The 27,458-nt window shown below is 34.5% G+C and overlaps 1 protein-coding gene across 1 annotated transcript in view; it reads right to left on the bottom strand.

Annotated features, from left to right (window-relative positions):
- Nucleotides 1-637: 637 nt before the first annotated feature.
- LOC143915848 (uncharacterized) overlaps nt 638-27,458 on the bottom strand; it is a 39,817-nt gene continuing 12,996 nt past the window's right edge. The window contains exons 5-19 of the mRNA XM_077436669.1: nt 16,760-16,896; nt 13,959-14,061; nt 13,732-13,888; nt 8,904-9,035; nt 8,550-8,672; nt 8,038-8,184; nt 7,759-7,899; nt 4,096-4,283; nt 3,349-3,659; nt 3,154-3,274; nt 2,819-3,080; nt 2,521-2,746; nt 2,207-2,442; nt 1,962-2,135; nt 638-1,886 (exon numbers count right to left, since the gene is read on the bottom strand). Of these exons, the coding sequence (XP_077292795.1) occupies nt 1,244-1,886; nt 1,962-2,135; nt 2,207-2,442; nt 2,521-2,746; nt 2,819-3,080; nt 3,154-3,274; nt 3,349-3,659; nt 4,096-4,283; nt 7,759-7,899; nt 8,038-8,184; nt 8,550-8,672; nt 8,904-9,035; nt 13,732-13,888; nt 13,959-14,061; nt 16,760-16,896 (3,101 nt within the window). The 3' untranslated portion in view covers nt 638-1,243. The remainder of the gene's footprint in view (nt 1,887-1,961; nt 2,136-2,206; nt 2,443-2,520; nt 2,747-2,818; nt 3,081-3,153; nt 3,275-3,348; nt 3,660-4,095; nt 4,284-7,758; nt 7,900-8,037; nt 8,185-8,549; nt 8,673-8,903; nt 9,036-13,731; nt 13,889-13,958; nt 14,062-16,759; nt 16,897-27,458) is intronic.

Genomic DNA, 27,458 nt, shown 5'->3' with positions numbered 1-27,458 from the left:
TGACCATTAAATTTGCTAGTTTTTGGTTGCTACACCAAAACGATTCACTATATTCTATTAATTCCTCGTAATTTTATACCAAAATGTTTTTTTTATTATTATTTTTATTATGAAAAAATCAAAATATACGTTACAAACAAATATAAATAGAATATATTGAGCTTTTTTTCATTGAACTAGTGCAATTCATTATATATTTACTAGGTGAGTGTGTTTTTATATTAAAATTATTTTTATATATATATATATATATATATATATATATATATATATATATATATATATATATATATATATATATATATATATATATATATATATATATATATTTGTATATGTTTAATGGTAATTATCTACAAGTAGAAATCGAGAGTCAAATCATTAATTTTTTATACGCATTATATGAATCATATATATATATATATATATATATATATATATATATATATATATATATATATATATATATATATATATATATATATATATATACATATATATATACATATATATATATATATATATATATATATATATATATATATATATATATATATATATATATATATACATATATATATGTGTGTGTACATATATATATTTGGTGTATATGAATTTTTCGTATTTATATTTTTTTCGACACGGGGGTGTACACCATTAAAAGAAGTCAATTTTATAAATAGTCACTTGAAAAAATCACTTCACATTAGCTATTTATTATTTCATTTTTAATAGATCACATTTTCCATAAAATTTTTAATGTACGCTTAGTTTTATTTTTGTAATTTTTATCGCTTGATTAATTATTTATTTATACGGTAGATCCGTGAGTTAATTAATTAATTCGTAAAATTTCTAATTTTATTTAAAAAAGTTCAGTTTATAGACAGGTCTGTAGAGTAGGTATGTTTTAGTAATATTTCACCGCTCACGATTTTATTTAGTGTTATAAGTCGTACTGATCATATTTCATTGTTCGAGATAATATTTTAAATATTATATAATATGTAACTACGCGAAAGCGGTGAAATAGTACCGTCGAAACTTTCCAAGGCCGTTTGCGTTTCTATTCAAAAATAAAACGTACAAACACGAAACCGAAACAAAAATCATCACAACCGTAAATTTTTACAAAGAAAGGAGTAAGTTTACGATTTAGAAACGCAAAGGACACGTAGTTTTCGACTATTCATACAGTGGTTTCTCGGTCCACGTGTATGTACTCCACAGACCTGTCCTTGTGTCAGGAGCTCACTGTTGTAGTATTGCTGCCAGGATCGAGAAGAAGTTCTTCTGTCAACCTCCTACCGTCGGAAGTGGCCAACAGTTTCTTCTTTCCCAACCTTCTCTTCCTCTTTCGTATCCTGGCGATCAGGACAAATATAGTAAAGAGTACGCAAGCCGCTAAAACGGCAGCTGTGATGCCCAGAGCGGTGTAAATACCGCTTGCAAACTGCTTGAAGAATCTCCTACCAACACCACAATGCATCTCGTTCTCATCATATCCAGAAGGACAGTTGAACCTTCCGTCACACCACAGAGTAGAACTGATGCAAGCATTCAACTCGGGACACTTGTAAACGCAGTCGGAATTGAAAGCACTAAGTGTATCATTGGTGAATTCTGGCCTTTCTAAGGAATCTACAGTGTCCACATGAAGCTGCTGGAGCAGACTTGACTTTGATTTAGAAATTTCCAACCAGGTGAAACCGGCTGGGCCCGGCTCCCTAGCTACGAACTCGACGAGGAAGGACGGAGGCTTTGGAGGCGAGAAGTAGAGAGCAGGAGATGTCTGTTGTCCTGAAGTTGAGAACCAGTCCTCGGAGAAGACTTGTACTGCAAATTGACGTGAGTTGGGCTCCGAAGGACATATCACTTTGATCAATCTAAGGAATGAAATGAAATAAAAATTGAAATATAAAAAGATACTTTTTGATTTTTAAAATTTGAAGTTAACTCACTTGGGAGGCTTTCCAGAATAGATCAAAAGGCGATTTTTAGTAGTGCACCTCGCTGGGTCATCAGCAGAAGGAGTTAAAGGCAACAAAGCTCCCCATGTAAGAAGGAAGAGGCTTCGATTTTCACGAGCTTCTATTACCCAAGGCATACCAGCGCATGAGTTTTCAGCTTGGGTTCTAAACAATAAAGATTAAATGAAATATTTGATACGTTTGTATTAAAATGAATCAATTGAATTCGATATTACCTCGGAGGATGAGCTATTTCTGCTTCCCCTCCGGATCCCCTTAATCTTTGCTTTCGAAGGCAATCTGGTCCTGATATAAGTTCATAATTCGCATGGAAGTAAATATCAGTAAAGTCTTCAGTTATACTAAACGAGGATACAGTGAATAGTAATTCTAAAGCGCGAGAATATGACGTGATGATGTATGGTTTGAAATCGGATGAAGTCGAATTGTCGCAGATGCAGGCTCGAGGCACCTATGAAAAATACAAGGAATCAAATAAGTTATGAATTCCAACGAATATGTGTTTAAGTGGAAAACATTAAAAGCATACTCTGATATCTTTCCAAGGTGATTCCCAAATTCTTAAAGATATCGTTCTTGCTCCTGGATTTTGTGAACATCTTGGTCTTCCAGTATGCGGATCCGATTCAGTAATACAAGATGAGCCCATTGAAACGTTCTTTATAGTTAATTTGATACGTTCCCCGTTTCCAGCTTCTATTCTATAGGCGCAAGTCAAGTTTACAGCTCCACCTCGTCCATACAAGAAAACGTTCCTAAAAATGATGAACAACCCATAAGCAAAAACATCGATAAGAAGTGATGACATAAAAAAGTGACTGTTTCACCTCGGTGAGCTGACGTCAGATTCGCTGATTTTCCTGAAAATCCTAGCGCAAGGAGTCAATACAGGACGACCTGTTGTTGTTGTAGGAGGCGTGCCGAAAACTTGAGCTGTTGACAGTGATGCTGTATCCATTTTGAGCAATCCACTACCGGACCAAGCATCACCACCTAGTGTCGTGTCGACGAATTCATAGCGAAGTCTGAAAGTCGATGGATGAAGTGCCGTTCCTTCAGTCGTATGATGATGAATGACCATTTTAGAACCTAAACAATATTTTTCACATTGAAAATCTTCCATCTTGAAATATATGGGCAATGATTTTTAAAGGAAGATTACCAGTGCTGATGTAGCTTTCTTCAGGAGTGCACGGACGAGTAGCTCTAGTTAAATTGCTCAGCGAAGTATGGTCGCACAACCGCGGTGCATCATCGTCGCAATGATCGGCAATCAGCTTAGACTGAACAAAACAACAATCATATAAGTAATCCTCGATGAATTTGAATATGCGATGACGACAAGTGATTAACTGACGTAAGATTCATCTGGCCCGCCGCCATCCCATATGCGAAGTCTTGTCGAACAACTCGCCGCGCTGTTATTCTGTTTGCCGCTGCCTAGTCGTTCTGAATCCCTATCCCGATCTAGAAGTCGAGCGTGTTCATATCTCGATCCATGTCTATCTCTGCCTAGTGAAAATCGACCGTAGCTCGAATTGAAACGACTTCCAATGCCCTGGTGGTAAGGCGGAGCTAATGTACCTGGGCCGGAATCTGTATCACGATCTACCTGCGGTATCAACGGCTGATGCGAATAGCTGATGAAGTAGATCCAGACTAAATCACCTGAAAACACAGTTTTATACTGAGGCGTTTTTACGATGTCGTATTTCTTGGAGGTACAAATTTAAAAATTTTATTTAGACTACCTCACAATCTTGTTTGGATCACCATTCACAATGTATATTGAGTTTACGATTTCAAATACAGAAGATAAGATAAAATTCTGTATAAAAGTATGTATGTATGTAAATAAATATTTAACGTAAATACATACGCTAAGATTTTTCAGTAGACGAATCATTCGTAGGCTATCTGTTGGTTGACAAGCTATTGGTTTCTATGAAATTATTTCGGAAAAAAAAATGCCACAGACTTGTCTGCAGATAAATCTTCACGTGAATGGTCACATTTAGTCGCAAATTCGTTTATGACTCACGGATGATCAACTTGGAATTCCGTTAAATTGTCGATAGTCCCCAGTGGCATGTGTCGTACGTACCTGGTCTCCCGTGAAAAGTCCAGTGGCAGGTGGTATTCGGTGGGAGCGTGTGCCTCGGGGAGAGTAATCTCCCCCTGCGTCCCCTTATGGAATCCTCGGTCCCTGTTGGGGGCCCCCCTGTCACGGGGGCTGCGGTGGGCGTAGCACCCGAGGAAGCGTGCACGTGGAACTCGCAACGACGTGCCTCTCTGTATAATAAAAATCAACAAATTTTATTAAACGAAAAAAATGGCCTCACTGAAATTTAAAGTTAGCAATGAATATTATCTCATTTAGACAGTGATATATGGCGTATTCACGAATTGTCTCGGGTCTCACGCATAAGACTTCACTAATGGAATACTACACTGAAGTATCGTATTGAATTACGAAAACATGTTTTAAAGCAAGGTATTATGTAGTATTGTACGTGTGCTTTACGATATACGAAAAACCTCGATGAAAACAATATGAAATTCTATCGGGGAAATCCTATCACATGTTTATAATTCAATATTTCAAATTAATTGATACTCCATTTAAAAAAATAGCCTGGGTTTCATCATTGACCTTTTTAAGCTGTATGTAAAAAGTTCCGTAAAAAGAAAAAAATGGTTATTAAAAATATATATGTATATATGTAGCCACAGTTTACTTTACTGATAGAGCTATTGTATACCAGTAGATAGGTCGTGGTTTCAAGTCCCAGCCAAATACTCTGCAGGCGAGGTCTTGTGGTTATTAAAAATACACAGATCGACCATCTCTTGTTAAAATTTTCCATTTTTGTGACGTATCCGTCTCAATTTCTCGCAAATTCCATTTATTGGCATTTTGAGTTTATTGAATTTTATAAATTCTACCTACATAATGTATTTTTCGCAAATTTTCTTTGTACGAAAAGTGTGTTAATTGTCCATAGATGTCTCTATTTGTATTTTATTGTATTCTAAGTACTGTTATGTTTGAAAAATTGTTAATACATATGTAAAAAAGAAAAAAAGAAAGTTTGAAGAATGAAAATCCGTCTGATGTTTGATCTCTGGTGTTCTCTATTGCATTGTATGGAGTCGAGACATGGACCCTGAAAAGAGAGAAATGGGCATTCAAGATGCATTAAAAATGTGGTGTTTTAGACGGATGTTGTGCATCCTATGGACCGCAAGACACACGAACTCTCCATCCTCACAGAGCTGTCTGTTTCGGAAGGACTCTCCACAACATGTAGGAAAAGGGTTCTTTTCTACTTTGGCTATATGGCCAGTAGGAATATGGAGAGTCTGGAGAGCAGTGGCGGCTCGTCCATATGGGGTGCGGAATTGCAGACCTCCCAGTATAGTACATATGGAAGCTATTTTTTTTACATTTTATCAAACGCTTCTTTCCTACTTCGCCCATATGGCTCGGAAAAATTTGCAGAGTCTGGAGAGGCTGGTATTGACCGGATCATTGGAGAGAAGGTGAGCGATAGGACGGTCTCCCAAGAGATGGTCAGACCAAATCAAAGACCTGACGGGATTATGCCTTCAACTTGGCACATAACCAGGTGGAGTGGAGACGGATTATCCATCAATGACGACGACGTTCAGAATTGAGCAAATGAGGAAGAAGATGTACAAAAAATAATCTAACCCAGGCCTGGGCAAACTTTTTGGATGAAGGGCCACATTAGAAATTTAAAATGAGCGGCGGGCCGCAAGTAAAATATTATTTTAGATATACATTATTTATTATCGTGAAAGGAATTAAAACCTAATTTTTTTTAAATTTCATACAAAAAAATAAATTAATTTGACGAATGAAACTGTTTTACATCTTTAACAGTTTTTTAATTTCAGGAGAAAATTTTGTAGTTGAAATTCTTAAAAATGCTTGTAAATTTTCATCTGTGATGCTTGATTGTAAGGAATTTTTATTGATATTCATGATTGAAAATACTTGTTTACATATGTGGGTTGATCAAAAAACCACCAGCATTTTTTGAGCAAAATCTCAAAAAGTTTGTCGAAATTTTCCGTATTAAGGGCGTTGTAAAAATTTTCAAATTTCTTCATAACGGTGTAATTTATTTTCTGGTATCTTCAGCAATTTCATGGCTGAAAAGTGTTCTACCCGTTTAATAAATAAATGGTGAAGAAACAGTCGTAGTTTTAATTTAAATCCATTCAAACTTTTCACCATATCATGGACATACAAATTTTCCCCTGTGTTGAAAGTATTTAAATGTGTCACGATGTCCAAAGTAAATTCAAAATCACATAGCCAGTCATTATCAGTTAATTCGGGAAAGTCGAAAATATTTTTCATTTTTAAAAATAGAACGATTTCTTCTTTTGTACCCCATACTCGCCGAAGTATTTTTCCTAGGCTAAGCCATCGAATATGATAAATAATATCTGTGAACTCAGATTCAATATCTTGAAGAAAATCAATAAATAGTCTGTGTTTCAAGCCACTCGATCGTATTAAATTTACAAGTTTTATAATATAAGATGTCACATGTTCAACTTTTAACACATTTTTGTACAATACTTGTTGATGTATAATAGAATGAATTATAATTAAATTGTAATCAGGACAATTTTCGCAAATTTTATCCTGGATTTTCTTTAATGGTCAAACTTGGTGCTCAGTCAGTTGTTATGCTTACCAATTTGTTCCATTGTAAATTATATTTTTTTAAACAATTTATTCAAAAATATCAGCTCTTGTTGTTTGATTTATGTTGTGATTAATGATATTCATAATGTCATGATTAATCTTAAACCTGATTTATATTCCTGTTGTGATTCCGATGACAAAAGCTCTTCAATAATTTCAAATTTAGAGTTACATCCGCGTATGAAAATTAGTAACTGTACGGTATCTTTTCGATCATTACTTTCGTCGAGAGCTATCGAGTACCATGTGATTGATTCTAATATTGATGATAATTGCTAATTAAAGTTCTAGTTTGGCCCAAATTCGAATTGTATCTTATGTTAGAAACAATAAAACATTTAACAAATCGACAAATTTTTTTTTAGATCAGAAAAAAGTATTTTTTTTTAATTTTGCCCGCGGGCCGCACCAAAATACTCGGCGGGCCGTGGTTTGCCCAGGCCTGATCTAACCATATGTGTCGCATTGGATAATTCTTGTCATGACACTTATGATGTACATATATGTATGTATGTATGTGTATTTAAAAAATAAAAATATCTAGAAAGTCGTTCAAACTTTTGTAAATATTTATATGAGTTTTATGTGGAAAAAACTTAAATGGTTAACGATCTGAAAAAAATGTGTTCCTTTGATCTAGCAGATATCGGCAAGTGAACGCTGTGTAGGTACTGGTAGCTTGGGATAATTTTATTCCGGGTGGGAAAATTGAATTAAAAAGAGCCGGACACTCTAATGAGAAAGAGTTGAATCCATTAAATCGTACGTTCGCTAGCTGGGCTATTTGGTTGAAAAATTTGAAATTCAAATCGACTACGCTATGGTTTTCCTAATGATTTGCTCGCTGACAAATATTGGTTTTTTCTTAATAGCTAGGAAATGACATATGAAATAAATTTAAAAAATATATATGTAAATACTCAAGCATGTTGTTAACAACCTGTAAGGCCAGACTTGAAACGTGCTAAAAATTTGAATACTCATAGCTGGAAATATTAAAATATGAATATTTAAAAAGCTTACCTTGAGTAGTCAAGACTATCGGAGTCGGCAAATATGATGTCCACGTCCAGTTCGAATCCTCTCAACGGAGAAGTGGCCGTCGCGGAATGTAACGGTATGCTGAAAGGAGACGAATGAAACGCGACCAGCATCTCTGGACCCCTGATCGACAGAAGAAACCACTTAGCAGCGAATCGAAAATGGGTCGGATTCAAATTACGTATGTATACTACATGAATGTATACCGCTACGAGTCAATTAGACGTTACGTTACAGTCGGAGGGGTTTAAGTGTGCTCACCTGGATACGACCCTGGGAAGCCAGTCTCCGCCACAGTACTTCACCAGAACTGGGTCGTTGGTCGAACCACCGTCGTAGAAGATCAAGTGGTCCCTTTCTCCCGTGCACTCCTTCCACGCTCGTAGAGCTCTGCTCGTCTTGTTCAAACTGAAAGCATGTTCAATTTTAATTTCATGCATTCGTAATTACTTTAGCTTTGAATTTTTAATCTCAAGCTACATACAATGGAGCTACGTTCGTCGACACTCAAATTAATCCGAATCGAAAGAAGTTTTAATAACATTAAATATTAAAACATTTGCAGCGGTATACGAATGGATATAGCGAAGCCTGTTCGACATAATGTATCACAGATAGATTATCATGGTAAATGAATTAGTATAAAATTTTATTTACGTTTTCTAATGTATTTAATACAAACATTAGATTTAAATTTTCAGTACCACAATGAATGACAACGTTAACGTTATCCTTAATGTTGTTTAAATCATATATTTAATAATTTAACCCACCTGGCCATAGATATGGATCGCTTCATTTGCATTTTGTGCTCGGCTTCTTGACGCACGGCTATCATTGCGTGCTTGCAAGTAGGTACAGTTTTCTGTCTGAGACTCCAGTAGCATGTAACGTTCCTGAAACAATATGAACCGACTTATTATGACCGAAAATTATGGCCTCTACGTGATCAATAGCGTATTCCAGGCACAATTTAATCGAAAAGGCCGTACACTACCAGCGCATCTAAATTCGACAGTAAAATTGATAGTAGACACGGCACGCAAAAAAGTGGTTCAATAAAAAAATATCACGCTTAATATGCTGTAAAAGTAATGTGATAATATACATATGTATGTATAGTATACCTTGGATACATTCCCGGATAGTTTGGGCTCTGTAGTCTGCACGGTTTTCTATAGCATTCTTCGTAATTTCTGGTACAATATGTGCCCGGAGACACTTGACCTCTCTCCAAAGGCGCTGAAGGGGCACCGAATCTAGAAAATGTTGGAGATGTGTAAATCAACATTGTATAAAATTTTTTTTTATCGTAAGACTACAATAGAAATTTTCAACGGCGATGCAATTTCTATAGTTAGAACTTCATATTTTTATGTAGATTATTTATTTATTCGCCGTACATTCTGACTTTTCACTAAACACACGATGGGATATGCATCGATATGCATATTGCAAATATCATGTGCCACCACTAGGATTCTTCTGATTTCCCGGACTTTTTCAATTCCCAGGACACGGAATTATGTAAATTTATTTTATTTTTTATTAATATAAAATTTATTTATTTAAGAATTAAGCAATTCCATTTGTAAAATGAAAAAAAAAATTGAAATAGCTTCTTTAGAAGACAAAAATATTTAAATGAGAATCTGAAAGCCTATTTCATGCCCCGGCACAAATATTTCCAGCAATGGATTTTTTTTTTTGAGTTTCGATCAAAGTTGGTTTTATAATTAAAAAGGATTTTCTTGAACTATTTGTATTTTCTCCTGTATATATGTATATATACATATATGTATATATATATATATTTTTTTTGATTTTTTAAGTGGAGTTATTTTTAGTTATTTTATTTTGTAGTTTTGTCTTTGATAACTCCTTATTTAGCTCTGCATTCATCGTCAAATATATAATTGTATCACCTTAATCAGAATCTAAAAGAGTTTCTTCCATTGTGGAAGCGTCAATACACGAAGGGTACACTCGCTTCATAATAGTTTAATTGAAGGATTTTATTTAACTTCATATTTAACTTAATTGAATCATTAAAAAACGTTTTGATTGAAATATTTCGAGATGAGAATTCTCGGGACATGGCACATAAAAAATTCCGAAATTCCGTGTGACCCGGGCAGAAACCCTAGTCACCCAGCTCATGGATGGGACTGAAAAAATTGTTTCAGCTTGCCTATGATAGGGCAGAATTCGCACGGGCTATGCATTTTTGATTTTTAAATGCTTTTTATTATTACGAAATTATGTTCACAATACATCTTATATCTATTTTAATAGCTACTGATCTACTGATCATTTTATATTTTACAATTTAATTTAATTTGGTTAGTAATCATAATATTATATTATTCTAATGTTAATCTACAGCATAATAGGAAAAAGAGCTCAAAAACCTATTTACAATCCTTTCACGGGCTATGAATAATGTTTGCCCACGTTCGAATACGGATTTGACGTAAGAAGAAGGATTTGAGTGTCAGAAGATATAGTCGGTAGATTAAAATGAAACTCGTTGAGCGATTTCAAATATTGTTTACTATATACCATATATAAGGATTTTTGGTCGCATTACATGCTACTAACCTCACCATTTCCAATTCATTTTTCCAATAGAAAATTGAAAACCTTAAGATTGGCTGGATTACAAAAATGATTTTTCCAAATTAGTTAAGATTCTCTGGTTTTTTCACACAGTATTTTCAATTATTACGGAACATATGTACATATGTATACATATATGAATACGTCCAAATAGAATGTACCAATGAATACTTTTCGCATTACTGTGCTAATATGAACATGTGTGCTACTTTCATCTAATGTTTTTGGTGTTCGTACCCATATGTAGCCAGCAGTATACATAGCTTAGTGGTTGCATTAATGCTAACCACCAAGAGGTTATCGGGCTCAAGCCCTGGGTTGAGCTCGATTGAAGAAAATTTATTCTGCAGTGCAACTGGTCAGACTTGGATATTTGTGACAACATATCGATTGTTTCCCATCAGAGTTTTTCAATTTATCTAATTTCATAGTTGAAACGGTTCCTCATCAAATTGACTAAACCATCCTATCCACTGTTTGCTACCACTATTTGAATTAAATTACAAGTTTCACTATAGGTGTCGCTTATTAATTTCTGTTTATTTTATGTAATTTAGTTTATGTAATTTCATTGAAATGAAATATGCCCAGGTATAAGGAAAACAATTTATATTAATATTGGCACACTATTTTTTTAATATTAAGCTAGAAATTAAAAGCTTTCATTCGACACTTATACATAGATATATTTAAAAAGGATGGAAACTTTTTTATTACGTCTTTTAAATGTTTTCATGTAAACATATATATATATATATATATATATATATATATATATATATATATATATATATATATATATATATATATATATATATATATATATATATATATATATATATATATATGTTTATAAATATATATATATATATATATATATATATATATATATATATATATATATATATACACACATATATACATATATAAATACACGTAGGAAAACTTCATAAAACTTGGTAAAAAGGCACACAGCTCCCCGGTGAAAATAAATAGAGAAAGTTGGCACCGGGCGCGTATATTGAGTTAAAGCCGAAATAAAGTCAACAATCGCGACCAGACCCTCTTCAGGGTTTCGGCAGGCCTGTCAATACGACCGACCGGGCTTGGTTAATCGAAAACCTTTGTCCCTTCTGAAGACGTGAAGCCCTACCACCCCCTCCCCTCATCCACCCACCCGTTCTGTCTTACCTAAATACATATCTACCAAAACTGACTCCTCCTATTCCTCGTATTCCAACTCTTTTATGGCAAATCGATATATTCTTAATCACTTTCCCCGAATATTAACCGTCGGTCGACTCTTGTATGTAAATATAAATTCCACGTTTGGATTTGTGTATCTATCTCGTTTGCATTTTTGAATTGTAAAACACGGTCGATCGATCGTAATTTTCGCTGCACGCGAGTTATGAACCGTCCTTCGCGGTCGATTGAGCTTTGTGTGATGTGTTTCATATTCATGTGACAAACGTTTGAAAATTTACACGGATTAGCAGTGTTTGCAAATGTACACAATTAATTATCCGCTCAATGTTTGACTGGCGTTTGATTTAATATTAATCGGGCGCGCTTCGTAAATTATGCAATTGAATTAAAGCCAGACGGATGTGCTATTTTTTAGAAATGGAAATATACAATACTAGTTGTTTTACCTGGCTTCGTTCAGTATTTGTAATATAAACATCGTAACATGGCGAATCTAATAGTAAACATTCATTTGTTTTTTTTTTATCATAGAAATTTTGACTTGTATACGAAGTTTTCAACCTACTTAGTCTTACATACATTACAACATACTAACATACAAAGTCTCTTTCGAAATTATATATAAGATAGGTAGTATATGTATATAATGAAAAAAAGTTCGACGTGAAAAGGGATAGCTGTCGTTCGAGACGTTGAGACTTCGATCAAACAAAAGAGCGTTATAGATCCTTTCGGATGAAAAACACAACGTTTATATTCTGTTTGCTTGCATTTATGTATAAAATAAAAATAAAAATTTATTTTAATTTATAGTATATTATGTCAAATTTGAGAATAATATAAATTGAGCAATTTTTACAAATTGGATGCGACATATGTTTTATATTTTATTTTTATATATTTTATTACATACAATTCTATCATAGGTGCCATGTCAGGAAAATCCCCAAGGTGACACACATATGATAAGATTATTTTGCACATACATACATAAGTACTAACAATGATGTATATGGAAGTATAAGTATAGCTATGTAGTAGCATAGCTCGGTAGTTGCTTTAATGCTTGTCACCGAGAGGTTGCTGTATTTGATTTCGTTGAATTCGATTGAAAAGAGTTTGGTCCGAGTATAATCTGTAATGCTGCTGGTCAGACTTGGATATTTGTGACTCCAAGTCAATCGTTTCCTGTCAGAGTTTGGCAATTTATCTGATTTCTTTTTTGAAACGGTTTCTCTATCAAATTGGCAAAAACCATTTTACCCACTATTTTATTTTATTTTATACAGATCTTCTTCTTCTAGTGCCGAATCCGTATTCGGACGTAGGCGACTACCATGGGCAGACATCGTTTATGGCCCGTACGAATTCTTCCCTATCATGGGAAAGCCGAAATAACTTTTCGTAGGTGTCGCTCAGGGGTAACTCATAATGATATGATGGGAAATATAAATTAAAAAATAATAAAATAGAGACATCTATGGTACAATAACAAATTTGCGAGAAATATATTATTACAGAGTATGTTTGTAGCATTTTATAATAATCAACAAATTCGAGATGCTAAAAATTCGACTTTGCGTGAAACTGGGAAGGGGGGGGGGGGGTTCCGATTTATTAGATCTGTCACAACAATTAAGGTAGATAAATTGAAAAATTCTAGCAGAAGACGGTCGATCTGTGTTTTTAATAACTCCCAAGATCTCGCCAGCAGCGTGTTAAGCCGGGAATTGAACCCACGACCTCTCTATTGGTAAGCAATAGCTCTTCCTATGAGCTACGCGATAACTCTATGTATATAATATGTATCAAGTCATATGTTGGATATATTTGATCTTTTATGTAAGATTTTTTTCACATTCCAATTTCAAAATTATTTAACGAAACGCTAAAAGTAACCATCGCCTTTTGATTCGGAAATTATTATTTTCTCCGTTTATTTAACATTTTCGCGTGCAAATGAACCGTAATTTTCCTATCGTCAAATAATCGCTCTCCAGCTCAAAGGAATTAAGAGCAATGGGAGGCTGGGGAGAACACTCTGAAATGAACCGCTTTTTTCCCTCGATTCTCCTCTTCCTCTCTTTTCGTTCAGCGTGTCTCACTTGAGATAAGGATAATACTCACCTCACTATAGCTTCCATTTGCGAAACGAATTTGTAGCGCAATTTGAAGTCGAACGGAGCATTTATCCTGGCGTGGAATAATTTAACAGAAACTGTGATCGTAGAAGTTTCACTATAGTACACGGCATACCCCGTCGACGAACCGCACCAAGATCCACCTGAAATTAAGCTCAATTCAAAACCAATTCAATTAATATTTTATCAATACAGTACCGATGATTTTATTACCTGTGAATGGTCGTCCGAGTTCCGAAAGTTGCATGTAACCATCGGGACAGCCGTCCAAAGCCGCAGGTTCGTATCTTCCAACGTTGAACGCGTCGAATATGAGCTGCAAACGAAAATGTGTGTTTTATTTGTGTGTCGGTCAAATTAGGTTACAAACGTTGATTGAGAATGATTTGATTAGGAGCTGTGCGAGTACGGACATATCCACTAACAGTCTCCGTTTTATATGGGGGGTTCAATAAAATTTTATCACATGAATGTGATGGTGCTACCCGCCTGTTCTGAATCCAAATGAATTGTTTCGGTGCCATGGGAAACGTGCCGCGAACCCCCCCCCCCACCCGTACCCCCTCTTTTCCCCTTTTGCTGTTTTATTCGTCGTTGATAATAAACACCTTTATTGTGGACATTGACATCTTCCATACAAATCATCTCGTGTGTGCTTGTCAGTATATGTACGTTGTGGGTATAGCATGTGTACGAGTATTCTTAATTCAATACGAGAACTTAGTTCAATATATGTACATATATACATATGTACGTACATATACATTATTTTGTTAATATCGTGTCGATTTCCGTTTTATTTAATCTCAGGACAATAAGAATTTTTTTTTTTGGGAGCATTTATCTGTTGTGTAAATATACACAATACCGCAGTATGGGCGAATTACTGACATTGTCTATTATTATTCATCCCATAAATCAAATCCTACAACAATAGTCCTTCAATTTATTTTTGTTCAGCTAAAAAACCTTTACATTTTTTTAGTAAAATTTTATTTGTATAAATTTTTTTATTCTATAGTTAACTTTTTATTGTATAGTAAATTTTGTAATGTATAGTAAATTTTTTAGTGTATAGCAAAAATTTTAAAAATTCATATTCAAAATACATTTTTTCTCCCAAACAATTTATGTGCACATAATTGAAAAATAAATTCAATTGAAAATCCATTCTAATTTATAAAATGTAATATTGAATTGTATATATATAATTGTAGGACCTGGTCGTTAAGAGACAAAGGTGGTACAAAAATTGATACTATTTCAGCGGTTTTAATCGCCGTTTATATCTCGAGATCTTGTGCCATGACGAACTGTTGATCGCCGCATATCACGATGAAAACTTAATCATTGTTCAATACATTCTTCTATGTAGGTTACAAAACTAAATCTCACAAATATTTGTTTTTGCGCCATGCAAATAGATTCACACTTTTCAAATTAGGATAATATAATTTGATTATTTTTTTTAAATTTTTTATGTTACCTTTGTTAAGAAATCAGTCGGGTTTCGGAATGTGTTGGAGCTACAATTATATTTCAATTTTCATCTTCCGAGCAACGCTGGATCGTAGCGTCAACGGAGGGGGAAGATGATTCGGGGCATAAGATTGGGGAGGGGGGGGGGGGAAAACGTGGTTGGTAATATTCCATATTGCTAATATGCTTGATTTTATTTTGGGACAACTATTCTTTGAAATTTTCGCACGTTTTGTATTATCGAAAAAGACCATATGCCGCCAGGAATCGGAAATAAGCAATGATTTTTCATTTAATTAAATTAATTAAAGGAGAGGGGGGGGGGGATTGGATGCTAGTATCATATTTGCCCCCAGTCACAAACTACCCTATTTACGGCTCTGGAACAACGATGGATAATGCCCGCTAATCTTTAATAAAAAAATTAAATAAAAATGATTTATTTAACAGAACAATCAATAACAAACGTACATAGAAATGTATAATACGCGCAGTTGTATTTTTTTGACTTCTCATCTTATGTAGCTTTCTTTCTTTTATCTTTTTGCGCTTTTCCAGAAACAAGCAATTTTAAGCTTGCATCGGTGCCTTTGTGAGGAGGGCAGAGTATTTTTCACGCATTTTCATTATACATATGTATATAGTGTATCTTTACACAGCCAGATTTTGGTCAGGTGGGGGGTGGGGGAGTGAAAAGAAAAAATATATGAGAGAACAAGATACCGACGAGAGGAAAGCGCGGCTTTTACGGTCGAATTTAATGTTCCGTGAACTCGGCAGCCGCAGGAAGCGTGATCTAACCCTTTCTTCCTGGTTGAGTCTCCCGGTTTGAGAAAAGCAATGTTCCTGGAGCAACTCGCGCTGGCTTAATCCGATACGGGAGGAATGAGTCTCTGGGCGAACCTTTTCACGCCCCATTTCGGATTACATTCTTCTTTTTTTATTTCAATACTAAGTCGCATGGTTAATGCATTAGAATTTCGTGCTTGCGGGGTTAGAAAATAGATATCTCATTATTACGTCTAAGAAATGTATAAGAAAAAATGTCTAAGAAATGTATCTTTGACCGTATAATAGACACTTTAAGGTTTGACTTATAGTATTTGAACGGATTCGTTTGTATTATTATAGTTGTGTAAATATTTTGAAAGCATTACAATAGTTGGTCATGCTAACTAGCTTATTGACGATTTGATTTTTATTATAGAATAAGAATCATATGATATTACATAGTATCTTTTACGGTCATAACAAAATAATAGCAATATATTTAAATGGTCAACGACTTATGACGGACGATATTAAGCGCATAGATCAAAATATATGTACATATTTTCAATATAAAACAAAATTGTTTAGAATTCGGTATAGGAATGCTTTTGGTCTCGTCGAAAATCCCATCAAGAATGCTATATTGAAAGACATTCTTTCGGCTTATCCATAAATTTCGCAATTTCTCAAACACCGCAAAATAAAATTATACATAATTGTATAAACGGATCGAATATTTAATAAATACATTAATTAAGACTAACCTGTACAATTTCTCCATGCATATCCCCATTAGCTGTGAATGTCAGGTGGCATAGGAAAGGCAATCGGCCATCGATGGGTTTTCCAAGCTTCAACTCGTACGTTTTTCCAATATCGCCGTAGTACGTCCTGTTGCAAACTGAAAATAAAACAAAATCGATATGAAGACATTGAGAAACACTGTCTGAATAAGCTGTGTATATAAGAGGATATTCGTTCAATCCCGAGGGTGATAGATTCCAATCAAACCGTTTTGTTCGGAGAAGGTCGTGTATTTGTCGAGGAGAAAGCCAAGCGAGTTTACTCATCCTTAAATATAATATATGTATGCTTACATTCAAAGGGAATTTCGTTAATGAGGACCTCGGTACAAAAAGGCACTTGGAAATTTGACAAGCTTAAATATTTGGACCATTTTGGAACTTTGTAACTTATTAGCCAACTTACTTATTGAATATATTTCTAAGCCCGCTTTAAAGGTCACGGAATTTGGTTTTTCGGCCCCTTTAACATGTGTGCTCTTCACGTAAAAATTCAAGTATAATTGTTGTATTAATGTGATGAAAATAAAAAAAAATCACTAAATATAATAAACCGAAAGCGGGATTTTTTCCTCTTAGAAAAGTCAAAAATTTTGTGACAACGATTCTTTCCACGCCCTGAACATATTTAGCTGAAAATTTATATTTGTATTCTTTTTGTACTAACATAGAATTGACAAGGTTTTGGTTGGAAAGCCGGAAGTAGAACTTTTGTCTTGTATAAGGTTTCCTACATTTGTGTTCAATTTGTATTGAAAATGCTCATAGCCGGTATGTATGAACGTGTATGTATGTACATACATATGTATGTTCGATTATCGAATTTTGTTTTTCATCCTTCTTATATTCCTCAAATACATAGATAAAGTCTTAGGTTGGTCACATCCTAATTTTTTACATAAAGTAAATGTAATTGGTTTTTTTTATATTAGGTGGATTGTTTCGATGAATAATTACTAAACGGTACAAATTATTTGTAAAAAACGAATCAATGAATCAAAGCGATGTTTTTTACTTTATTGAATTACATTTTCGGATGTGTTTTATTTAATCTCAGAAATTTATGGATGCGAACTGAAAATTTAAAGAATGTAGCCAAACTCTCAAAATGAGTACGCCAATATGGGAGTATTTTTTGCGTGAAACATCGGGAGAGATTGCAAAATGCAATTGAACGTTTTTGAAATATGAAAACATGCAATTGAACTTTTTTTCTTATACATTTCAAATCCCGGTGCTAGCACCGGGATCCCGGGATCGGAAATTCCCAGCACCGCAATCCCGGTGCTGAAGTAACATTCCGGGATTGGAAGCACTAATATATATTTATATATATATATATATATATATATATATATATATATATATATATATATATATATATATATATATATATATATATATATATATATATATATGCTAGGTAGCATACTAACTAGCTGGTTCGTTGTTTTGATTGTCCGATATTCGGATGCTTTTTTCGAATATATTATCGATTAATAGTGTCGTGTTTTTGCATTGTGTGTAGTGTTATTGGTGTTGCTTTCATTTTTGATAAAAAATTTGCAATTGTGATTTAAATACAGTGGTTAAACTGATTTCTGAAAATATATATCGATAAATTATTATATACTTAGTACGGTAAAAAATAACAAAAGAAGAGAGAATAAGAAAAAATTGTCATTTGTTATTTTTTTTATTTGAATTTTTACAATGGGCGATTGTTGTAAAATGTGGCGTGAACTATGTGTCAATGCAATTGATCGTATTGAAAAAAGATTTTCATCCTTAGAGCAGTTAATACGAGGCTTGAATTCTCCTGTACTTATTAGAAGTGTTGTGCCTTCTCCTTCTGTTTCTCTCGTTGCTGATGCAGCCGTGAAGATGGGCAAAAAGAAAAGAAATAGACGTAAATCTGGTCTGCGAATTAATCATGAAAAACCTGGACAACCCGCATTACCTGACCGACCTTCGGCTGAACAACCTCCACTTAGACGTAAATTTGAGGTGGGAACAGCAGCTTCTGGAGTTATTGTTTCAGTCAAAAGGAATGTCAATATACATATATGGAAGCTCTCGTTGGACACTTCGTGTGAAGAGGTTTTGACTCACGTTAGTGCCATCTGTGGATTAAAGGATGGCATTGTGGTTTCCCCTCTTAATGCACGAGGATCATATACATCCTTTAAGGTATCTGTTCCTGCTTCTGTCGCTGGCCTGTTATTTTCTGCTGGTTCTTGGCCTGCTGGTGTTCATTTTGGTAGATTTAAAGATTGGGGAATGAGCATTAAGAATATAAAATCGAATACTAATACTACTTCTATGTCTGCCACTGACGTTGTTTCATCATTAGAGCTGCGCCCAAGTGTTTCATTTGCTGATGTTTGTTCGGGAGCTGCTAAATGTTTGAAGCCTGATATTAAAACTACGTCTGCAAGTATTGGTGAATCTTCTATGGAAACGGTCGCAGTGACGTCTATGTATGCCTCTTCTCCTACATTTGCCTCTTCTCCTACATCTGCCTGCTCAAATGGTCCTGATAGTCGTGATGCTGTTGTGACTGTGTTGGCTTCTTCTTCTGCTTCCTCTTCCGTTTCGTCTCCGTTGGCTCAATCAAAACTGCCATTTCTTGTCTCAAAGAAAGTCACGCGCCAAACTGGGAAACCGAAAATTGGTAATTTATTACCAAAATGTACGAGGTCTCAGGACAAAGCTGGCTGCGTTTAATTCAGCCGTTTCTACTATTTGTGATGATATGGTAGCACTAACGGAAACATGGTTGACTTCATCATTTTTTGATGCTGAACTTTTTGATTCTTCCTGGAGGGTGCATCGTCGCGATAGAGTTGATCGACGTGGTGGTGGTGTATTATTTGCTTGTCGTGATTGGTTTCGGTCAGTCCGGATGACAAATTTTGAAACTCTATCTGGTGAGGACTTATGGGTGAGAGTTGATTTTATATTTTTGAGAATGTTTATATGTGTGGTTTACATTCCGCCTGCTGCGAAAGTGGACGTATACGAGTTATTGTTTGTGAATATGATGAATGTGCGTGATTTTATGAATGAACGTGATATATTGTTAATAATGGGTGATTTTAATCTACCTAGTGCTAATATTCATGTCCGCAATAAATTTAATTTTGTGATTTCCTATTGCGACATAATACAGATTGGTTCACCCATTAATCCAAGTATGCTTGATATTATGTTAGTGAATGAATGTAATGTGTCAGCAACGATGATCCAATGCCCAAAAGGAACTGCGATCATCCCTGAGGACCTATATCATGATGCATTACATATTGAGCTTTTGTTTATTTCTTCTGTGAGAGCTGCTTCAGCTTGTTCATCGGTTGGGGTTTCCTCACTGCGATGGAATTTTGCTCGTGTTGATTCTGAATTGGTTTATAATGAGGTTCGTTCAATTGACTGGCGCCAAATGTACCTCATGAATACTGGTGATGCTGTTGAATATTTGTATTATACACTTTATAATATTTTTGACAGTCATGTTCCTCGGTTCATCAGTTATCCTAATTCGGAACAACATCGGCGGGTATTTCCGCCGTGGTTTGGGTGCAAACTTATAGCTGATGTTCGTGCAAAATGGTTGTCTCATAGAAGATGGAAACGTAGCCAATCATTTTGTGACTATGAGAAATTCCGGACTCTTAGGAAGATCGTGAAACGTGGTGTGAGTGAGCGATATACTGTCTATCTTAATGAGATGGAGAGTGCTATTGCGGTTAATCCTAACCACTTTTTCAGATTTATTAAGAGTAAGCATATTTCACATGGTCTTGAGCATTCATTCTCATTTGGTAATAAAAGTTTTGACGGTCCTGAGATCGCCAATGCTTTTGCTTCATTTTTTAGCTCTTTAAGGGGTCTGTTGGGCCTGACGGTGTGCCCCCTGACGTATTAAAGGTATGCTGTAATTCGCTTTTAGAGCCTCTTCAGTTTATTTTTTACCTTATTCTTGCTTCTGGTAATTATCCTGAAAAATGGAAATTATCTAGAGTCATTCCTATTCATAAGAGTGGCTCTAAAAATGAGGTTGAAAATTATAGACCTATTGCTATTATCTCGGCTATTCCCAAAATTTTTGACATCATCCTTCACCGTTTGATTCTTGCGCAGTTTAAAAGATTATTGTGTGATGAGCAACATGGTTTTACACCCTGTCGTTCCACTACCACTAATCTCGCCTGCTTCACACATTTGATCATGTCTAAAGTTGACGTTGGTCAGCAAGTTGATGTAGCCTACTTTGACTTTCGTAAAGCCTTTGATCAAGTCAATAATGACGCTCTTTTGATCAGGTTAGCTGAAGTGGGTTTTTCAACGCGTCTTCTTAAACTCTTTGCTTCTTATCTTAGTGATAGGAAGCAATTTGTTAGATATGGTCTTTATGAATCTCCTTCATTTTTTACTCGATCTGGTGTTACTCAGGGGTCCACTTTAGGCCCATTACTATTTACAATTCTTATTAATAACCTCCCTAGAGTTTTATGTAATGCATCATGTCTCTTGTTTGCTGACGACGTTAAATTATTTTTTGCTGTCAAGGATGAGAGGCAAGCCTCTCTCCTTCAAGCTGATATTAACGCTGTCTTGGAGTTCAGTTCTAGTTTAGGCCTTGAACTTAATTTAAACAAATGTGCAATTATGAGCTATGGACGTGCACATTCACTCTATTGTCACGGATATTCCATTAGATCCGTCTTGTTGAAGCGTGTGGAATCTATTGTCGATTTGGGTATCACTTTTGATCCTCAGCTCACCTTTCACAACCATATCAAAAAAGTCGCTGACGTTTCCTTTCGTCGACTTGGATTTGTTTTGAGATATGCAAGATTATTCTCCAATCCTTTGTCTTCTCGCTTGCTTTTCAATTCGCTTGTGAGAAGTAAGCTAGAGTATAATGCGATGGTGTGGAATCCGCATGAAGCAAATTACTCTCTGATGATTGAGAAAGTGCAAAAAGCATTTCTTCGTTTCCTATATAGGAAAGAATATGGGTATTACCCATATCTCTACCCCACTCCTTTCCTTTTGGGCATGCTTGGGTATAATTCCCTTGAACTTCGGAGAAACTTCTCATTAATTCGTTTCGTTCTCCTGCTCTTACGTGGTAATACGTCATGCCCGTTGTTGCTGGAGCAGTTGGGGCTTTATGTCCCTATTCACTATGTGCGTGGTAGACATCATCATTTGCTGGCTGTACCTCCTGCCCGCACAGTCCTTTTTCGAATGGCTCCTATTCCAAGAGCTATCCGACTTCTTAATGAAATCGTTGCTGCCGAGACTGAATGTGATATTTTCCACCTTAGTGAGCGTAAATTGTCGGAAATTACTCTAACCCATTTATCTGGTAGTCTGCGCTCATCATTGTTTTCATGATTGATTGTGATTTATGAGTGAAATTTTGATTAACTCTCTTCCATTTGGGCCTTACAGGGATGTTTTGTATTTGTAGGTGCAAGGCATTCAAGGAAACTGGCTGTAGGTGCAAGGCATTCATTATGCTATATTTTATTTGATATTTTTACTTTATCTGTTATTATAAATGCTATTTTTTATGTATGTATGGATGTATTTATGTTTATGTTTAATTGTTATTTTGTTTTTTTTCTTTTTTGTGTTATATTTTTTTGACCATTGTGGCGCTTTAGGAATTCCTGTTATGCCACAATGGTCTGTTTAAAATAAATAAATAAATAAATAAATATATGTACACATACATATATATATATATATATATATATATATATATATATATATATTTTTTTTTTTTTACGAGCAGATTTTATAGCCGACGATAAATTATATAATGGTCGATAAATCGTCGATGCAATATACAACAACGACATCCGTCGTAACGATACGATTAAGCGAAATAATGATTCTGAAAAGTTTATCGATATATGTATACCTATACATATGTATGTGTGTATGTACATATGTAAATGCAACTGACAAAAACGAAAGTTTCAATCGCAAATAATGTTAAGTAGTATGTCATTACTTCACAAATATATATATATATATATATATATATATATATATATATATATATATATATATATATATATATATATATATATTTTTTTTTTTTTTTTTCTATTTTTATATATGTGTACATATGCATACATTTGTAGGTATACCAGAAAGACTTAACAGGTAAACCCCAAGGCGATTTTCTGGCCAATTACAAACATTGAACAATGTTTATACAGTGTCATAGAGACATAAATGGACAAATTGGACCATACTAATATTGAGAGAAATACATACATTTTACAGAGTGGGTAGTATATTTAAAATATTTAGAAAACTCGAGAGATAAGCTCGAATTTTCCAGAGATAGGAAAGATTTTTGCCAATTTGGTGGAACCTTTTCGATGAAATCAGATAAATTAGCAAATTCTGATAGGAAATGAACAACCTATAGCCAAGGTCTAATCAGCACCACTGGGCCAGATAATGAACTCATGACCCCTCAATTGGAAGCATTACATTATTATATATTACATTATAGCTATATATGTTACATATGTATATACATCGTTTTATTGACGTCTATAGTAATTATATTCTTAGTACTTCATCGTCTCATGGTTTGAGATTTTATCAATTTCCTTGTAATTTTTTACTGCTAGCTTGGGCAAAAATAGTAGCAGCCGACATTATTTTGAGATATTTCTATTATACATATATAGCCTGGTGATAAAAATAAATATTATATATAACTTGCGAGCACCATTTATGGACCATAGCGAACTTTAGTTAAAGATTAAGGCCAGCAGCAGAGATGAGAATTAGTGGAATTAAGAATAAAGACAGAACCAATAAAATCTTTCATCACTAAGTTGATAAGTTGCTCCGTGGATTATTAAATGGCACAAAAATTGAAGTTAAAATAGAATGTGAAAATTGAAGTTAAATAAAAAGTGAAAAGGGTGACCAAAAAGGTCTTAATTTAGTTCTGAATGTTTCATATTCCAGAAGTCAGTGCAAGATAACCTTTCATGGAACACATAAATGAAGGTTAATGTTAATAAATCCGTCATAATATAGAAACGATATATTTTTGCATGCATTTCATATGTAAATACATGAATAGCGTTGAGAAGTATGTAGTAGAAAGAGAAATGTTGGTATTTAAGGCGAGTGCAAAGTTATGATGCTGCAGGGTTATTAAGTATGTTCTCCAGAGTGGTGTGCTCCAAGTTAGCTTGTTAAACAGACGTTTCTGGATGGGGTACGAGCTCACGCATCCGTAACGGGGTCGTGTCGAGCATTCCTACATGGGCGATGGGAAAAATAGATGAACCGTGCCAGGTAGAAATTGGGTCACAGGTGAGGTCACCGAAGGGTTGAGAAGGCAAGTAACACACCTCCCGCTTCGCAACGTGTTCGTATGATCATTTCGTGTGACTGTAATGTGGGAAGGGTGGGTTGTTCGTGTGACGAATGTGGCAAAATTCGAGGGTTGTTTACGACGCTCTGGCGATAGGGTCGTCGGGGTCAATATGTTTGACCGATGGCGACGGTTAGCCTTCGAAGCATGCAAACTTATTTTCAGATGCTTTGCCCGAATTTGACAAGTCAACCTACGATGCTATGTAGCCTATGTATATTTGTATGTACATAAATATACATAGGTTAGAAACGCTTACTTTTTGATATCGGACAATACATTTGATATCGGACAATACATTTGACAATACTTTATTCTTTAATTTCATGTTATTTTTTCATTCGTATGAAATTTTTATCTGTATGTGAGAGAGATAAAAACTTCAACCGAAGTTCAGAACATATGAAAAACTGCTACGTGCGACCAGAGAATAAGGTGAACTATTTTATTCTTAGTTTATTTTTATATCTTTAAAGGAAACAAGTTCAAAGCATTTTGAAATTAGCGATGAGTTAAAATTCTTGGTCACCAAAGGTGACAATTACATTACTTTTATCGTATAAAAATATAAATTTTCATTATTATAAAATACTAGTGTTGTGCCCTATGAAATATCATCGCATGCGCTATGGCATATTAAGCTATTAATTAAAAAAAAGTTAAAAGAAATGTGTCGGTACTGTGTTCGATTAAATTTTTCAAATATCTTTTAAATATATTAAATTTAATACTTATATTTAATTGTTTAATATGAAAACAAAAATGGTAAAAACTACCTATCCACCTACATACATACATATAAACTATATAAAACACCAATAGAAAAATTAATTAATTAAATAAATTTTCAATAGATGGTGCAAAATGCTCGGAGACCGAGAGGAAATATTGGTAGCAAACGGTATATACTAGATCAACGGTTTCCAAACTTAATGCTACTATGCCTCCCTAAAAAAAATTTTTTTTTCCGCGCCTCCCTACCTTTTATTTTTTAATAGATACAATAATATAGAAAAGGTTTATATAATAAACCTTTATTTAAAAATAAAATACTGAACTCTACAATAGACAGAATAATAAAAAGGTTTTGCTATAACATAAATTTATACGAACACGTATATTTATTTTTATATTAAATTACTAATTAAACTACATCTAACACATCAAAATTGAATGCGAAGGATGTTGTTGTTTATTGGCACAAAGTTTATCAAATCTTGGCGGCAATATGAAGAGTGCCACTCGTAACTCCTTTTCGACTATTAACCTGGCTCGATATTTGGTTTTCATTGCAGCTAGTGCCGAAAAGCCCGTTTCGCATAAATAAGACGTTACAAACGGTAGCAGCACTTGCATTTCTTTGCAATACAAAGATTCATACTCTCCACCAAGATTCATCCAAAATTTAAATATGGTTTCATTTTGAAACTTTTTTTTTAGTGAGCTATCGCATGATAATTCTATCAATTTTTATTTTTCGATGGTTGTCAACTCAAATTCGTCTTCTTCATTGTAGTTAAATGGATTCTGTATCCACAAAAACTTTGAGAAATCAAGGTCTTTGAAATAATTGGAAAAATGCATCACTAAAACATCCTAGTGGTCGGTAAAAATATTTTACTTGCTAATATTGGCTGTGGCCCAGAAATCTTTGGAAAGTGAAAACCTATCCAACTCATTCTTTTGTAAATTTGATTTCCATAACATCAATTTTTTAATGAAAGGTTTTACTTTGTCTTTTTGAACAAGTGGGTGTGTTTGTGATACCTGCATTGATTTATTTAAACAGCTTAATTTTCCAAAAATTTCAACCAAATAGGCAAGTGTAACAATAAAATTATCGTTCGTCCACAAATGTGCCTCTTCATGTTGGTTTTCTTCGAGAAAGGTTGCTATTTTTTCTTTGAGTTCAAACATCCTTTAGAATCATTTTTGCCCGAGATAGCCAGCAAACTTCACAATAATACAAAAGTGAGGTATAATTAGCTTCCATATCAGCACACAGCTTTGCAAACAGCCTTGCTCTCAAAGGACTATTAATGTAGTTTATAATTTTTATAACTTTTGTAAAAATGCTGTTCAGTTCCTCGCTCATATTTTTTGACAATAGAGCTGCTCTGAGAATCATACAGTGCGTCCAGATAGCATGTGGTGCTTTCTTTTTGACCAATGCTTCAATACCTGCTTTGTGTCCGGACATTGAGTGAGCTCCGTCGGTACACAGTACAACGCAATTATTCCACTTTATGTCGTTTTCTTCAAAAAAACTGTCTATTATATTAAAAATTTCAATGGATGTGGTCTTCCCAAGAATGGGTTTGCAAAATAATATATCTTCTAATATATTATTATCCGCGACATATCGAACATATGCAATTAAATGGGCATCTTTAGCTAAAACAGAGCGTTTGCAAAGGCGCAATTTTTAAAATCTTCTTCTCCGGATATTTTTTTATAGGAATTTAACGTATAAATAAAAATGAAAGAAAAATAAAAATAAACATTCATGCATTGAATTTTTACTGTTAAGCTACGATATGAAGTTTTATTTATTTGTAGATATTATGGTATGAAAATTATTTTTTTATTAAAAGTTTTGGCGCCTCGCTTGGCAATAGTCCGTGCCTCCCAGTTTGGAAACCGCTGTACTAGATAGAAGTTTTTTGTTGATCTGTTATTATGTTCGTATTATATTTGTACGTTTTGTTAGGACGTGTATACGCTAGGACGTGTAGCCGCTCGAGGACCGTCATACAACAAATATGTCAAATTAGCGTTTTTCAATTTGAACAATTTGGTAATACATTTCTAAATTGATGGACTAATTAAACTTGGCATGCACACAATAGGGCAAAATCATACAGGGAAGAACGGCACGTCGTGTGCTTGGCTACCCGCTGTGGGGGACATTTATTCAAATATGGGATACATCGTTATCGATCACTGTCAAGCGAGGATAAATACAAGGATATAATTTGACCGAAAACACTCCAGGGGGTGATTTTGGAATGGTGTGCCATGAATTTTTGCAAGACACCTCACATTTTTCCACGTTCATCGCTGTGTGTTTTTGCCTATATGATCATTCTCGAAGAAAATTTGAACCTAAGTATGATATATAGGCCATCAGCAAACTCGGCAGTATAGGGACAAACCAAGCAAGCACACACACTTATGATGTATGAAATAGTTTTCTTAGTATAGGTAGTAGTATGTATGTATGTATGTATGTAC

The sequence above is a fragment of the Arctopsyche grandis genome, chromosome 8 (assembly GCF_051622035.1).
Source record: "Arctopsyche grandis isolate Sample6627 chromosome 8, ASM5162203v2, whole genome shotgun sequence".
NCBI classification, from domain to species: Eukaryota; Metazoa; Arthropoda; class Insecta; order Trichoptera; family Hydropsychidae; genus Arctopsyche; species Arctopsyche grandis.
Note: the sequence above shows the minus strand (reverse complement) of the source record. Positions and strands in the feature narration are given on the sequence as shown.